Source organism: Pezoporus wallicus, unplaced genomic scaffold (assembly GCF_028554395.1).
Source record: "Pezoporus wallicus isolate ANWC-B61680 ecotype Strahan unplaced genomic scaffold, APGP_CSIRO_Pwel_v1 contig_6597, whole genome shotgun sequence".
NCBI classification, from domain to species: Eukaryota; Metazoa; Chordata; class Aves; order Psittaciformes; family Psittacidae; genus Pezoporus; species Pezoporus wallicus.
The window spans coordinates 997,115-1,015,418 of NW_026635331.1; the positions used below are offsets into that span (position 1 = coordinate 997,115).

Here is an 18,304-nt window from a genome sequence, read left to right on the forward strand (position 1 = left end):
GTCCTGAATAGTTGATATGGACATATATAACTAAATGACAAACGATAAAATATCTGTGACTTCTCCAAACTCAATGGATTGTCTTTTTTAGCCCTCTTCTGTGGCCAGACTCTCCAATAGGCCATGGCTCAAACAATCAGTCAGTATCACAGCTGCCTGCAGCCACTCTGAAATCATTCAGTCCTCCAGCCCAGGCAGGCAAAGGTGGCAAGGGCAAAGCCAGTGGCTATAGCCACAAACAAATTCTTTAGCAACTGGGTCTTGGATCTTCACAACAAACACTTTGTTTGATTTGCTTTATTTTTGTTTGCATATTTCTCCGAACTAAGGACTAACACAGTGGCTCCACTTTTTCTACATGCAGCTAAGAATGGCCTCCTTTGTATGACATGGAAAGGTATGCTATAACTACCACAACACCCACTCCCCACTCTTCCTTAATCTACAGGCTGAATTCTACTTCCCTACATTGTTCTTGACATTCAGTGACTCCAATATTCTCAGAGTTACTGTGGATTTACACATCTGTAACCAAGAGCAATGTTTATCTCCCCCATGGCTCCAATGTAATGCCTTCACAGTATGTGACTGAGTTCAATATTCAGATTTGAAACTCTCCCATTGAAAGATGTACTGCTGGGATAATAGTGCTCAACAGACCACAGGGGTTGCTACTTCCCAATAGCTGAAGATATATTGAAATGATTATTGATAGTGTCATTAAGCCATATTGAGATCACATTACAGAAGGTATGGCCCATGAAGCGATGGGAAACTTTTTTCCAACCCCTCTGGTCAGAGCGTAAGATAACATATGTTTAAAAGTACTTCTGACTTCAGCTAATCTATAGTATCACTCTGTGAGACAGGTGGAAAATATTATCCTCCTTAATTTAGAGCTAAAGAAGCTAACATGAGGAAAAGCCTACAGCTACAGCAGAATATAATACAAGAAAGAGAATTAAAATTTGAGACCTCCTGGTGCCAACTTCTCCTTCCAGATTGTATCACCATTTCTGATCATGGTATAATTCTAAACATTAGCTCAAACCTGGCTTAAGCTACCTCCCACAAGCTCAAATTTGAAGTATGAAAGAAAGAGAAATAAAATAACCATTTATCACGCTGCAAAATCATTTAAAATAATCTATTTTTTTTATAAACCCCAGTGTGTGGCCACTAGAGGATAACAGACACACATGAAATTAATTATACTTTCAAATAAAGACAACCTTTATAGTTTTCATTTATTTTCTATACAGAAAATGCTAAATAATATTCTTTTTCTAATAGCAACATTCTGAAGCTTATTTTAGCAGGGCTTATTTAACATTTGCTGATGCTGTGAAAGTCAATTTATTCAGGAAAAAAAACACCAGTAGTTAGAGAGTTGGTTATTCCATTTTCCATTGCAGTGAAGATTTGAATCTTACTTTTTCTGAAAGCATCTTTAAAGAATTCTTCAAGCTGTCTGGAGAATGCTGGCTTGCAGAATTAAGTAGCAGGTCTGCATGGCTTGATATGAGAGGTTGTAGATGATTGATGTTGCTGAGAACTTCTTTTGCCTTGGCTGTGTTTTCAGGTGAATAGTAAATACACTGGTATCCAGTACTGTAATAACAGAGAAAGAGTCACAAAACATCAAAGTCATTTCTGCTATTAATAGCAATGCTTAATGTGCTAAAAATTTTACCTGGTTTTCCAAACAATGGCAGAGACCTAAACTCCACCGATATCATTGAAATGCTCCTTATTTAAGGCTAAAACCAACTCCTTGTTAGAACAGTAGAGGACAACAGACTGCCCACTACCAAATGCTCCAAGCAGTACTGTTCAACTTAATCATCCCTGTGAGTGATGGATCTTAACACAAGAAAAACAGGTTTTTATTTATTTATTTTAAAAAACGTAATTCTGGAGAAATGAAATGTTTGACCAAGTCACTGAATAATCACAAAGGTCATAAGGCTCCTTGTTTTTCCAACTTGACTCCCCATCACATTATTACCTACCACATTAAGTCTTTCAAAATGAGCCATTACTGTTTAATTGATCAGTGGCCCACACTATGTTTTGATTAGCATCAGTGATGTCCAGGAATCGGTAATAACCAGAGCTATCTCAAATAAAAAGCATGTGTCTCATTTGCAAGAAAAGACATAGAAATAGGGTATGGGAGTTAATTACTACAAAACCACACAAATGAACACTGCAAACTTTCTACTTTTAACTGTTTGCAAACTACTGCAATTCTTTTGCATTCCTACCCCTTGGTTGTTTTTTTTTCTCCAACACTTCCTAATCATGCAATATCCTTTTCATAACATTATTCCAAAATACCATTTTAGACAGCTTGCACACACCTGTATTCTTCGATGTAGTATACATCTCCCCACCTAAAACTCTTGTATCTAATCTATTTATAAAGCCCTGCTTCAGCCTTTTGGAGAAACTAACCAAAACCTTCTGCAGTTTCAGGTTAACCTATAATGTTAACAAGGAAAAACTGTAATCAAGCAACACCTAGAACATTACTAATGCCAGAGCAACATACATGCTAGTCCCCAGTTGGTTCTGTAAGCCTATCCCTTTTCTCTTGGGTTCTTTTACCAGACGTCCTTTAGACCCTTCTGCCCTCTCCCAACCATTTTAATTTCCTTCTTAATTTCACATATTAAGACCTGAAATTTGTGCAATCCTTCGAACAATATATGCTGTTTTTCATTTCAGTCTTTCCCCAGATCTCTTCATTCCCCTATCAGAAATGAATTCTAAATTAAATTTAATTTGATAAAGGACATATGCAATGCACATTCAGAAGTCTAAATGAAGCCACTTCCTTACAACTTAAACGGCTCAAGTCTTGTGCCAAATAAGGATAGATGCAAGCAGTCTTAAAATTAAGCCTCTTGCTTAGACACTTTGCTAAGTTGCAGTCACAAATTTCAAAATACCCCAACCTACTTCTCCATCTTTCAATGATGTCTCTATTTTTAGATACAATTCGTTGTGGAGGTAGCCTACATGAAGGGCATCTGAGTCAGCGAAGCTTTGCCATGATCAGTCATGCTACCAGTCACATCAAAATCACTATGCGTCTCCAATTTGCAGTCCACTACATGAATTGCTGTACCGCTGAGTGCAGAGGCCAGAGTTCCGAATATTTCAACAAAATGAATAGTACAAACTATCTCTCCTACTGATTTTGGAAGGAAAAAAAAAAAAATCCCTGTCCCTCTGGGAAATGAGGAATTGGCCACAGGATTGCCTTCAAGGTGCAAACACTTAGTGAAATGAACTTCCAAAGTTAGAGCTCTCTAAATTTACCACAGCTCTCAAGCTGTCAGAGTCAGTAGACAGGGCAGGGGCAAAGAGTAATCTTTGTAGTGAATTGTAGTGAAGACATAGTCTTAAAAGTCTTGATGCTTCACAGCCCTGAATAATCTTCTCTAATTTCCCTTCAGGCTTCCCCCTCCCATTATTAAACAGCCTTTTTGCAGTTTGAATCTGGCTAAAACTGTTATCAAGTGCACCATGCACACACTTCTTTCTGGGATTCCCCTCTGCCTTTAATTCCCAGATCATTTTCACTCATCTCCCACAGCTCCAAGCTTCACCAAATATTGCAGCAGAAAAGCCACAGTCAATGGTATAAGAAAAGAAACAGGAAAGAGAGATACTAAACCTGTAGGTAGTTCTCATTCTAATAAAGGCAATCATAGTTTTTAAATAAAGAAAATAATAAACAGAGAATGAGTTTTTCTTCAAAATGAAGTGTTCAATCAGGCCTCATTATTTGGCTAATTTTAACATTTCCTGACCCCCAGAAAGCATGATATGATTCCAAATAGTCAGTTTCTTTCAGAATTTGAGGGAAACTTTTCTCCTCCAAGAAAGCGCATAATTATTATCGAGAAACAACACGTTTGGGAGTATCTGAAATTTCTAATTGTTGTGTCTCAACAGCGTTCCACCTAAGACTAGCCTAAGATTTTCCGTGGCCTTGCCATTCATGAAAAGACATTACTACTTCCAAGTCACTGAAATTAGTTCTTTATAAATAACTACTTTTAGAGCTTGATGCCACATACAGCTGTGGTATATAAGCAGCATTACTTAAAAGAAGCAGCTACCAAAAGAACATGTAGAGAAACTTTTCACAGGTGTCACAATGCAGAAACTAGATGAAGGGAATTACAAGTAAGAAAGTTTTGCACTGGGCCAAAGGCTGCATGAGTAGGTCCAGTGCGGGATGCCAGCAGCACTATGAAAACCTACCTTTGATATGCAAAATGTATTGTTAGTCAGGTACCTTTTGAAAAACTCTATAATAATGTCTTCTGGGTTAAGTTTCAAAGCTCTCACTAAGCATATTTAATCATTTCCACATATTGGCACCATCATTAACTATGTACATATGACTGTCAGTGGTCATTTCATTTTGAAAATTGGTTTAATGACACGGTCATGTAATTTGAATAAAGATTACATTGACTAGATCTGCAATTTAAATTAACAAAGTTTTTTGCCTGAGAATAAATACTGCAATATGATAAATGTCTGATTTTTAATGACACTCCAAGTAACTCCACTCCTGCTGTTAACTGAGTAATTTGTGTGACTGAGTTAAATTATCACCATCTGGGACTGGGTTAAAATCTTTCAATAATGAACATTTGACCTTGCTTTTTTCAACAGTCAAAACCACAGACAATAACAGCAAGAATCCAGTTAAAGTATACGCAGCCAGAACCTGTACACCCAGATAACCTCCAGCTTACATACATTACAGAAGATACCAATTCAGTGGCTTATTTATGCATCACATATATTCTGTCTGAAGAGGGAAGTGAGGCTCAAAAATAAATTGAAACATTAAAACCTCTCAACCTCAGAACAATTTGCTGCTTCAGGAAACAAAACTAAACAATGTTATCAGTGCCGAGATTTTCATGTTACCAGTGAAGATTTCCCTTGCAACTTGGAAATTCTGACTTTGAATACTGAGGAAAATAAAATTATTAGTTCTAATGTATCCTTACTTACTAAGTCCAAATCTCCACAAATCCTTATCTTGAAGCAATGGCTAAGGCTATATGCACAGCTTCTCTTGGTATTCTTCTATTTCCTCTTCATTCCTAACTGACCCTTGGAATAACTACATCACTGCCTTCAGCTGGTTATGTTGGACACAAGTTTCAGTCAAAAGAAAGGTCAAGATGCTCTTCATCAGCCCTCTGGAGACCTAAGTAGGACTGAAGCCACAGGGGCATAGGTGAATCTTATAGTGAATCTTCCTAGGAAGACTAAGTCCAGGCAGACTGCATGCCCAGGGAAAGCCTTCCAAAGTTCTTTAAATTAATTTAAGAGTATCTTTACATTGGTGTGACTTCATGGATCCATGGAAGAGGAACAGTTTTCTTGCTCTCCAAAACATGATCCTTTCTAACCTTCACATACAAAGCTCCTCAACTCCTTCTTCCCTTCTTTTTACAGCCCCAGTCCCTTTTCTTTTATACCTGCTTAAGGAAATGCTTCAGGCAATTCTGTTCTGAGTGCCTAGCTGTCCTGGGTTCAGCAGTAGCAGTCATGTTTCTCCTCCTTGGTAGCTGGTGCAGTGCAGTGTTTTGACTTTCGGCTCGGGAACAGAGCTGATAGAGATGTTTTGGTTTGGCCAAGGACTTTGTGAGCCTCATGCTCTGCCAGGGAGGAGGGGAAGCCGGGAGGAAGCAGGGACAGGACACCTGACCCAAACTGACCAAAGGGGTATTCCATACCACAGCACGTCATGCCCAGGATGTAACTGGGAGTTAGCCAGAAGGGCTGGGAGACTGCAGGGTTGGAGGAGGTATCGGTCGGAGCTTGGTTGGGCTTGGGGGGCAAGTAATCGGTCAGCGGGTGGTGAGGTGTTGTATTCTGTTCCCTTGTTATTTCCTTTATCATTATTATCATTGGTGGTAGCAGTAGTGATTTGTGTTATACCTTAGTTACTAAACTGTTCTTATCTCAACCTGTGGGAGTTGCACTCTTTTGATTCTCCTCTCCGTCCCTCCGAGAGCAGGGGGAGGGCAAGAAAGGGGGGGAAGTGAACGAACGAATTACCTGACTGGGTTTAAACCACGACACTAGCACCTGGAAAATACTGATGAGATTTTTATATCTCAACAAATAGTATAATCTTTGTTAGTTTCCCAGCAAAACTTCCAACAACACTGATTTATGGCCAATGAAAAAAAAAATGTTCATCTCCATGAAGTCTAATCTTTCTTTCTCACACACACGTAGGAATACACACACACAAAAAAAAAACCAAAACAAAACAAACTACAGTGGAAAGTGGGCAAAGAATAACATCTCTGTGAACAGTGCAATGCATGACAGGCTGTGGTTTCCCTTTGAGAATAAAGGCTACAACTAGATGAAATGCAATTCGTTATTATTTCAACGGCTCTGGGATTTTCTGTGGAACAGTACCATTTCAGGTTCCTCAGAGAATGGAAATGGGTTGAAGGAAGACCTCAGAACTGATAAAATTTTTGGTAACATGTATATTTGTAAAGAAACACACCTCACACCTTGACCAAAAGCTAGGAGTAGTCAAAGAAAAGAGGGTCCTTTTGGGCAGTTTAAACCCAAATTAAATAATTATGGCTTTAGAAAAAGAAAAAAAATCAACAGAAAATCCATTTCAGTGCTATTCCAGATTTACGCCTGTGCTAATTTAAAGCAGGGTAATTTCTGCAGAACATGCTAGAAATAGTCTACAAAACTGTAATGAATTACAGCACCTAATGCAGCTTGTGGGATACCCATTTTTCTTGATGGTGAGTACCACGGCATTAAAAGTCTTGTAATCATAAGGCTACGTGTTTTGGCTACACCAGAGATTATCAAATTAGATTTTAAATTAGAAAAAAAGTCCTCGAAAGTACCTTGAAAGTGATTTATGCACATTTTGAGTAGCCAGACATTATATGTGTGTAACTTACTGCATACAGTATAATGTATACTGCCTTATGTTCCTGCACAAATGAGCTCTAAAAATAATTTGCTATGCCATCTAGACTGGTGATGATGATGATGAAGACTACAAGGCCTTCCATTTGCAGGAAGGAGAAGTAACCTATACCAGCAGGCCAACAGAAGACTGAATCTGAACAACTGACTGACTTTCTCTTTTAGCTAGAAATAAGGAAGGAAAAAAAAAAGAATAAACCAATACAACATCATGAAAAAAAAATGAACCGAATCTGTATTGTTTTGTACACATACAGTTCATATTGTGCAATGATTTCACATATTGTGATCAAACTTCAATGATTTGGATTTAAATGTGATTATGCCTAAAGAAGATAAAAAAAAAAATCCTTTCCTCTTACTGGTCTTGTGAAGTTCATCGCTAGCTACACTAAAGGGACAGACATATTAGAGCCATGTCTTATAGACAGGCCTGACATTTGCAGTAGCAAAGCCTTTTATCTATGTTTTTGTTGCAAATCAAAACCAGTACAGATTGTGAATGGGTAATAAAATAATGGCCCTGCTTTCAGACTGCATACCATTAAGTCTTGTTTTCCAACTTCTCCCTATTATTTGAGATCAGATTTTTAGAATTTTTTTTTTTTTAATATGATTTTCTCAGTGGTAACAAATGAGAGATCTGCAAAAATACTGCATTTTTAAATAAATAATATTATATAATACCTTCCCCTCTCTTTTGCCTGCACAAAATACGTATGTAATAGAAAATTTCTATACGTAATAGAAAATATGCCTGCCCTACCTTCAGATACACATTTTCCACAATTCTCTGTTTGATAAACTTTCATGAAACATATGTTTCAATCTTGTTCTAGTTTGGCAATTGCAAATGCAATTATGCTCTTGCAAAGCAGGATATAACCTTGCTACCAGCTGACAGTTCCTCTTGTTAATTCCACAAGCATAGATTTGAGCAAGGAATATTTTGTGATATGGCGATACTGTTGAATATTTCAATTACCTATTCTAATAATCAGCCTGAAGGTCAAAGGCATGCAAGGCATTCTGTCATGTGCTAACAGTATCCTGAAAGCTATCAGGATTGGCTTGAGAAATAATCTCTTCCCATATCTGTCTCTATGTATTCAGCTCAGTTCGCCTAGAGGAAACGGCTGCTAAATCTGCATTCTTTTTCTGTTCATTTTATATTCTGACTGATCTCTCAAGGTGTCACTTCTTCCTTCAACCAGACCCTCAGAAAAGCTGCTCCCATTGTAAACCAGAAAATTTAAATTGTAAAAGCTGCCCCTGAAAATGCTCTTTGTCCTCAAACTATCCTCATGCAGTTAAACAAACAGGTGCCTACAAAATAAAGTTGTCATTGCCACAGTGAAAGAAATTCTCCGTGGCAAGAATGAGAATGGTCACTTCTTGTCTATATTTAAAGTAGACCAGTTCTTCAATATTCAAATAAGTGAGATCATATTCAGAGCTTACTTGCTCCTGTCTTTTGACTCATATGAGATCTTCTAGTTGAGTTTGCTCTGTGCTGCTCTCAAAGACAGATGAATTTTGGAGGTTTCCTCTTTTCTACTTCATGGGAATTCATATGCTAAGTGTCCATTTCTTCAGGTCTGGTAAGTGATTCGCTAAAATGGCAGTCCCCTGTTTTCAATGCTCAAAATTAAGTTTGGTAGCCTGATGGAGGCTCTCTTTCTTTTTTTTTTAGGAAGAGTCTGCGAGGATACTAACAGTTACCCTAGTTATATCATCCTAAATACAGATTTTTGCTCTTCCGTGGGAACAAGGAAACATGAGAACTGCACTGTCAGAGTAAAAGTCCAGTACTCTGTCCTTGAAAGTCACCAAAATACAAGTGCTTCTGAGGGATGCAAATAAGTCTAAGCAGCAAGGCAAATATAAGGTGATGTGTAGGCACTTTGAAATAGGTATGAAATGCTGTGATAAAATCTGCACAAAGCTTTACCTTGTGCTCTTGATCACAATCTATCAACTTAGAGGTCTACATGATTGAGTCAGTAAAAGAAGAGTGAATGAAAATGAGAAGAGGCTGTGCAGCACTGAGTATCCTTTGCCATAGAACATTGAATAGGATCTGAAGAAATGAGTCTAGCCCATCATATTCTGTTCTCCTGTTATGGCATCTAAGAAACAAGAGCATTGTCTACCCATTCCTATGAGATATTGCAATATGTTCTCCCAGGAAGAACTCAAGAAAGACTAGGTCTCTTCCCTATAAAGCATTTTCCTTCAAGGAACAGAAATCGCAGTTAATGATTTCAAGTGTGCCTCACAGCTATCTTCCATTTTGGGAAATCACATTTTGTCAATATGGATATGCTGCAGGACTGCGCAAGTGAGAAACAGTTCATTTTCTGAAAGCAAAACACTTTGAAGTTCTTTATATCACTTATGACATTATTTTCTTCTTATGAAATGTAATAAAAACCCACTAAATACAACTCCAACTATATTAATCAGATAGTTAAAAAGCAGCTATTTTACGAAATGCCTTTAGACATTTTCTTTATCGTGTACTTCATAAACCTCCGTATCATGGGGCTAAGGCTGCCTATTCAGTCGCTGATAGTAGAATATGTACCTATCATCAAAACGAAGTCCACTCGTGGGTCTTGTGTGAACAGTGATGTTCATGTTTCACTAGCAAGCTTTCTTGTCAGAGGTGGCAGGGAAATGAAAGACTTTGGAAGATTTAATAAGCTTTTTATGTCATGCAATACAAAGAGAAAAATAATAATGCAGCTTTCAAAGGAAATAAATCTGCTGGTTTCAGTTTGGTTTTAGTATTGATGCCAATTTCTAGTCAACCTAGAAGTCAACAATAGATTTTTGTAATTTCTGCTCATTCTTTATGATATTGTAACTATGAAAATTTTCTTAGCATTTAAAACAATGGAATTCATTTTCTACAGAGCATCCCAATGCTTAGATTAGCACATATGCAGTACCTTCCTGCATTCTCTTTTGAATGTTGTGCCACCGACTGCATGAGGTTGGCACAGTTAGTTGAAGCATTGAGCAGTCACAGCTATGGGTGCTGCCAGTGACAGCTGTGGCTGCTTGAAATTTCTTAACAGCTATAGCAACAAACACAAATACGTCCAATTCTTGGTTAGCAAAACATGCAACTAACAGTATTGTACGTGTTGAGTAGTAACAAAGCATATGAGTACTGCAATAAACTGAAACCTTAGTTAGGGTTTTATCTTTGCTTATTCTCGTTTCATCTTTCTGAAAAACAAGAGGAGTTCCTTATTCACTTCACAGACATGCTAAAAATACTTTTGTTCACATATACCCAAAGCTGTCAGAAATGAAGTTACTGTTTATTGAAAAATTGTCTCTAGCCACTTTCCACTTAGCACAAAAATTACCAAAACACTATCTCATTCTGCACAGCATGTTTTCAGGCACTGATATTCCTCAAGTTCCCAAAATATAGGAAGAAAATGTCACAATTTTGAGTTTGTGTTCAAAAATGGGTCTTGGCACTAGAAGTAAACTCTGCTTCAATTTTGCAGCCCAATAAAGCAGAGAAGATAAAGGAAATAGGTTATAAATGCATCCTTGTTCAGTCCTACTAGATTTTAATCTTCCATGTGTTCAGCAGGGTAAACCATTTTGTTACTCAAGTGAGCTCATAACATTTTAATGCAACTTTAATGATATTTTCCTAGCTACTTATAAAATTACTTACTTTCGTCTTTCTGCCTCAAATTTACTCAGTAGTTTTCGGAGACCACCATTCTTAAATCCTTGGAAATGAGCCGCTGGCGCTCCCACCGTGATGACATCATACAGAGCATCTGGAACAGCAACAGACAAGCACAGAGATTTGCATGGGCCTATCCCCATGGTATGGCAACACTATGATATTTACTCTACAAGATATGAGGACAACAGGTCTATATTAGTTCCAACGAATAATAGAGAATCTGTGTCTCAAGGAGGCCCAAAGGCTAATCAATCTTTCCATATAGCCACCTGCTCACCTTTGAAAGTTTATCTGATTTATTGCTACATCTAAATTATATGCCACAGCACAGAACAATATTCTAGCTCTGCAGTTTACAAAGCTGCCAAGTAAATTGCCCCTTTGTGTATTTCACTTTATTACCCCTTCCATTATTTAACTTGCAATTATGTTGAGATGCACAAGTTCATGCATTTTAGAGTCAAAAGAGACCATTATGATGGAACTGAAGAGTCTGACTGCTTGAATTACAGCTAATGATTCCAGCATCAAGTTTATATTTTCTGGCTGAGTAAAGGCATCTTTAAAAACAAACAAACAAACCAACACAATCTGATTCTGATTTAAAAACTTCAAGTGACAATGAGTTTTCTATATTCCAAGAGAAGTTGCTCCAAAGATTAATCAATCTCCAAAAGATTAGTCAAATCTCCACTTATTTCCTGCTTTGAATTTGTTTAGCTTCCACTTGCAGATATAATTACCTGTTTAATGCTAAATTGAAGAACCCTGTTCTATGACATGTACTTCCTTTTTATATATGCTTATAAACACAGAGAATGTCAGTAGTCTTCAGCTGAAAAGCTAACAGAACGGAAAATATACCATACTATTGAAATTCTTGATGAGACAACAAACTGTTATTATTCTCTGTATGTACCTGATATCTTGTGACATACGGGATGAACTTTTCCTGTATGGTTACAGAACTGGAGGTGGAACATCACCTTAAAAACAGCCTTTCATTTTGTGCCTGTGATTGATTGTCAATGCAGAAATGAAGATTTAATTACACCCCAAACCACAATAATTATTCCTTCAAGGTTTAAATTTACATTTGCAGAATTTATGTTTGCAGTAAGCAGTACCTGTTTTGTGCCCAAGCTTACTGGAGGTATAAAAATACAGGTCAGAATGCCTCATTCTTACAATGTATTTCTAAAGGAAGCGTTAGTGGAGTTTTTTCTGTGAACTGTTTTACTCATTAAGGAAGCTTTGCATTTAAATTAAAATCTAATCCATTCCTAAAATAGAACTTTTCTTGCATTTTGATGATAAATATCCCTAGAAGCAAGAACACTGTAGAAATGATTCACAGTTAATGAACTATGTTTTATTTCCAGAGTTGAATGTCAAAGCATATTCGCTCAAATTGATTTGCACTCTAATTGTGACTCTTCAATTTCTACTTAAAAGGAGAAGTGACATAATTTCATTAGCCTAAGGTGAGCATCAAGATTCTTCAATAGCCCATTCTTTCAGGTCTTAACAGACATTAGTCCATACTACATAATCTTGGGCTATTAGAGCTCTATCAGTACTTGAAAATGAGTAGTTCTATTCCTTAAAAAAAAAATGGTGGCTTGAAACCAAAATAAGATATGAACCCATCAGGGTAACTGAATAATGGCTTCTGAATATGTTTACAGATTAACTCAAGAAAATACTTAAAAGAGTAAACCCTGGTGCTTTTGCTGCCTCTGTTTTAAAAAGAAATAGTGACCCTGCTTATAGCTAACTTTATGGAGGATTTGCCCACAGCGAAGCTTTAATTCAGCCTATGGCATCTTCTTATCATGGTCAAGGATGTTTGAGACACAAACACACCCAGAACTTCTTAGCATCTACCCCATGCAAGCAAACATAGGAGAGTGAGAGTGGCTAAGAAGAAGAAAATGTCTATGACCCTAGTAACAGCCACAGGGCAGTCTCAGTCCCACTTTCCAGAGGACAGTATGCTGGAAAGTGCTGCAAGGAATGCCTTTTAATGTGGTCTGCTTTCACATAAGTGAAGCTTCTTGTAAGGCATATGCAGGGTCAGCATGAGTGCACTGGTATAGGAATGCTCCATTAACTCACAACCATTGTCCAGTTCAAGAACAGATGACTGTTGACAATACAGTGGAGACAGACCTTAAAATCCAGCAGAGAGTTGTAGGAGCTGAACCATACTGTCAGCATGCTTCTCCCAAAATATTAATTAATAGGTGTTAGAAAGACCCCTCAACTGTTCTTCAAATACCTACTTCAGAAACTGAAGGAAGAAAACGCAGAAGATTGGAGTGCAAGGAAACAGAGCTTTGAGTTAATCATTTCATACCAATTATTTTGACTCAAAAATATCACTCACCTCCTACTGGTACAAGTGAAACACTAACACCAATTACACTTGCCCAAAACCAACAATCCCTTCACCATGCAGAAATATAAACTACCTGCCCATCGCCCTTCACAAATAAAACACAGCTTTTGCAACATGGTGACATCCACAGTGACAGAAGTTCCATAAACCTAGGCTTTACCAGACCAATTTAAAGAGCTGAGGGATTTTTATGTCAAGCACAGCTGAATATTGAACTGAAGTAACGTGTTTGCCTTCATAGAGATGGTATCTCCCACTGGCCAGAAGCAAAATAAAAATTTCTTCAGTCCACCAAATTTGTTTAAAACAAACACACTTAATGTATGAACAGGGACAAAAGCAAAGCTATGGCAATATATAAAACTGAACTTTGTAGTATAATGAACAAAGCAAGGTGTGGTGTTTATCAAATACATAGGGATTCAGTTATCCCATAATGAAATAGTATTTTTCTCAAAGCTGTTTCTACTGTAAGTTTAAACACACAGGTATTTTCTATTCCATGTCAGTCGCCAACAATATCCAAAATCAAAGTTCGGTAAAAGTAAGCCTGTAATTGAACATGTTGAACAAAAAAGCACATATCAGTGGGCATGCATATATGGTCACTGGGATTAAAACCTATTTTGCATTCCCAAAATTAAGACATCTGACAAGGTAGAGGGTTAATGATAGTTTTATGGCTCATCAGCTTGTTTAATCACCACCTCTGTGAATGTTTACAGAACTAAAGAGATGGGATGGTAGCTATGTAATAGACAGAGAAATAATTTATCCAACCAAAGGCAAATATAATAAAAATCAATTGCTTTTTGCTGTATCCATACTATAGTGCTAGCAAAATATCCTAAACGTATTGAGGAACCCATTTTGTAAACAGAGAAATAAAAAGAGCTCCTTGTAACTAAGGTGTCAGTCCCAGAAATACGGGCAAGCAGAAATACCCTGATTTTAACACAAGTTCACTTCTCTATTAATGTTTTATGATCTCTAAACTCGAGTGTAACAAGAACAGTTTTATCTAATTCTTACATCAGCAAACCAAACATTAGCTAAAGAAAAAAGGGAGTGTTTAATAACATCAAGCTCTAAATTCAGAATATTATTCTAACATTTAATTCTTTCTGTACCCTTTTCAATTATGGATTAACCATATGCCACAAGTAAAATTATTTCGGAGGAGAAAGGAGAAAATTCATTGAAAACAAAAGAAAACAAAACTCCAGCAGTGCAAAAGTTGGGGGTGATTAAGTAGCATATTTCATTCCACTTTTTTATTTAGCAAATAAACATACAATGTCCTGTGGCCAGAGGTTTTCTTGAAAAGACGTAAAATTACAGTTCTGGCCATGTGAAGTCATTACAAATCTAAAAATGCTTTTGAGTGAATTAACTTCAAAAAAGTAGCTACATTAAAATTCATGCTGTCATATTCTGTCACAATAACTCCCCATCTCGTTAAAATGTTTGGAGGAACCATTGTTTAGTAGAAGAAATAACAAAATATTGACACAATACAGTACCTAACAGATACTCAGAAGTTCCCATGTTCTAAATTGGAATGAACATCAGCAGTACACAGTCTAGTACTCCCACAATCATTGTTTCTACAGACCATTTTACAATCTGCTTAGATGCAGAGTGTATTTACAAGGCAAAACCTTACAGTGTAATTTACAAGTTTCTACAGTGATAGCAAATTTAATAATATCAATTTATCAATAAATTATTCACTGTACTATGATTTGCTTATATACAATCATTTATCTGTAAAGGATGCTGCTAAAATTATATGCAAGCAACAGTAGCAGAATTCTGTATGAAACAGAATCACAGATGACATTACATAAAATTATCACCCTTTCCATAAGGTATCAGATGTTCACAGTATTTTCAGTATAATCAGAGAGATATTTTCATTTAATGCTAAGCAAATGCTTACATGGCACAGGTTAGCACTGAATAAGCTGATTTAGGCACAGGCAGCATTGGGCTTATTAAGGCTTCCTGAGAAATAGGATATATTTGGAGAAGGCTGAGGTTCTCAATGACAACTTTGCCTCAGTCTTCACCGGCAAGTACTCTAGCCACACTGCCCATGTCTTGGAAGACAGATGCAGGGACTGTGAGAATGGAGACCTTAGGCCCATTGTAGGAGAGGATCAGATCTGAGATCATCTTAGGAACCTGAATGTGCACAAGTCCAAGGGATCTGATGAAATCCATCCACAAGTCCCAAAGAAGCTGGCAGATGAAGTTGCTAAGCCACTGTCCATCATATTTGAAAGATCACGGCAGTCAGGTGAATTTCCTGACCACTGGAAGAAGGGTAATATAACCCCCATTTTCAAGAACAGGAAAATGGAAGACCCGGAGAAATACAGATCAGTCAGTCTCAGTCTCATCTCTGTGCCTGACAGGATCATGGAGCACATTCTCCTGGAAATCATGCTAGGGCACATCAAAACAACAAGGTGCTTGGTGACAGCCAGCATGGCTTCACTAAGGGGAAATCCTGCCTGACCAATTTGGTGGCCTTCTACGATGGGACTACAGAACTGATGAATAGGGGCAAAGCAGTTGACATCATCCATCCAGACTTGTGCAAAGCGTTTGACACTGCACCATGCGACATCCTTGTCTCTAAACTGGAAAGACATCAATTTGATAAACCACCTGGTGGATAAAGAATTGGCTGGATGGCCGCACAGAGAGTTGCAGTCAATGGCTCCATGTCCAATGGGAGACCAGTAATAAGTGATGTCCCTCAGGGGTCAGTGTTGGGACCGATCCTGTTCAAGGACGGTGGGACTGAGTGCACCCTCAGCAAGTTTGCCGAGGACACCAAGCTGTGTGGTTCAGTTGATACGCTGGAAGGAAGGAATGCCATTCAGAGGGACCTGGTTAGATATAAGGAAGAAGTTCTTTACTGTGAGGGTGGTGAGGCACTGGAATGGGTTGCTCAAAGAAGTGATAAATGCTCCATCCCTGGCAGCGTTCAAGGCAAGGCTGGACAGAGCCTTGGGTGAGATGGTTTAGTGTGAGGCATCCCTGCCCATGACGGTGGGGTTGGAACTACATGATCTTAAGGTCCTTTCCAACCCAAACCATCCTATGATAATAAGTTTAGAAGTAACACCACCCCCAACTGAACCGTGCAACTCACATCACCTAGGCTGGTAAGTTTACCCTAGCAGTCTCTAGGAGGAAATATTTTGTGCTTTTATCACTATCTCTGGTGGCACAGTGAGGGGAAAAAAAAAAACAACAAACCAACCAACCAGAAACACCTCAGAAACCAGACAGGTAAGACTTGCTTTTTTTACACTGCACTGACATTATACACCACAATGGAAAATTAAGCCAATGGTCTAGAAGGATGTGACTCTTACTGAACACTGTGCAGTGTGTCAGTATGAATCATGACAGTATTAGTACTGCACTGCAACCACACATTATTTTGAATCATACATAAGCTACCAATACATTTCAGTGAACATATATTCTACATTTACTTATTTGTTCAAAGTTTTATAGAAACAACATGAGCACAACACACCTGGAATTTATATAAAAAAAACAAACCACAACTTAAAAGAAATATTGTTAACCACCTCTTAGTTTTTCATCTGCTACCAGTATCCAAAACTTGTGCCTTCAGAAGATGAGGCAGAGAAATCCCTTGCACAGCTTTAAATTTGGGCCTGATTCCTACTTTCCAGCACAGATCCAGGTCTTCTAGTCAATCCCAGTGGCAGTGTCTGCATGCTAGTTTAAGAATTTGAAATCTGGAGGGTGGGCAAGCTGTTGACTTCTTTGATCTCATGATTTAAGTGTGGTCTTTTATGGACAGTACATAATCAGTTGCCCTAGAAATCATTCCAAACAACACCCAAACTGGAAAGCTTGGATTTTAGAAGCAGATGTACAGGCATGAGAGAATGAAATCAAAGCCTTTGGGAAGACAGGTTCCAGACATGTATACAAAACAAAGGCAAGAAATAAACACACAAAGTTTCTAGAGCCCATTAAAGTGAAAAAAATAAACAATTTAAGCCTGTAAAGCACAGATTTTTAAATAACAAATTTGGAAGATTGATTTTGATTTTATTAGAAAAACAAAACCACCAAACCAAACCAAGCAACAATCTGGTCATGCAAGAAACCATCTGTATCAAATCTTACAATACTGCACAAATTTTACAAATGAGCTAATACTGCACAAACTTCACTAACTGGCAAAATGCATGCAACAGGAAATGAATCTCAGAATTTTCTTTATAAGTCACTGTATTTCTTGTGATATGCTTTTCTCCTCAGCATTCTCCAAACTGATAAAAGTCCAAACTGCACATAAATTTACTAAAAAATGAATCAATGTAATAATATTATTTTTCATGCTTTTTATCTGTAGCATCTTTTTGTCCCACCTACAAAATTTAACAAGAGTGATTAAGTGAAAAATTCAAAATTACTAAGATTCAACTCTCTAAACAGCATACCTTTCAGTTCCATTGCAGTTTTAAATCTGAAAGCATGTCCACCCAATGTTCATCCTTAAAACAGGATAAACAGATTCAGATATCTACATCTTAAAATGAGCTACAGTGAAAACCATATCACTTAGTTGAATGTTTAATTGTATTTCAAAACATACTTCGTCATACTTGGAAAATTTCTCTGCAGAATATACTTTACCTTTCAATCGAGGACTATGCACATGCATTCTTTGCAGATGAAGATTTATTGGGATGAATTCTAATGTTTTTTCTCCTTTGTTACAGCTTGGTTTGAAGGAAGAACCTGAAAAACAAAAGTTTAAAGAATCATTATCTTAAGCACCCAGCAGATGTTTTGTCTTCTTTTTAATGTGAGGACAATACTTGTATGTTAGGAGTCTTCTTTAATTTACTTTTAATGTGTAACTGTATATTAGGAGAAGAATGGTTCACTAACTGAGTCTCAGCATGTATCCGTATTGGAAGCAACAAAACAGCTTTTAATTCAGAGAACAATCTAATTTTTCAGTCTAGGTGATAGACATCTTTTCCTGCTGTTTGAAATTGCTCTGCAGTCTGCTGGAAACAATGTCACAGTTAATGTGTATTATGTTTATTCTGTGCTAAACACACAGGGATACAGAGCTGTGGAGGTACTACATTTTC

The 18,304-nt window shown here is 37.4% G+C and overlaps 1 protein-coding gene across 11 annotated transcripts in view; it reads right to left on the reverse strand.

The window, feature by feature from the left end:
• INPP4B (inositol polyphosphate-4-phosphatase type II B) overlaps positions 1-18,304 on the reverse strand; it is a 311,298-nt gene that overhangs the window by 66,420 nt on the left and 226,574 nt on the right. For all 11 annotated transcript variants that reach the window (XM_057419340.1, XM_057419328.1, XM_057419376.1 and 8 more), the window contains 3 exons: positions 17,838-17,942; positions 10,721-10,829; positions 1,434-1,611 (listed from right to left, as the gene is read on the reverse strand). In XM_057419340.1, coding sequence (XP_057275323.1) covers positions 1,434-1,611; positions 10,721-10,829; positions 17,838-17,942 — 392 coding nt within the window. The remainder of the gene's footprint in view (positions 1-1,433; positions 1,612-10,720; positions 10,830-17,837; positions 17,943-18,304) is intronic.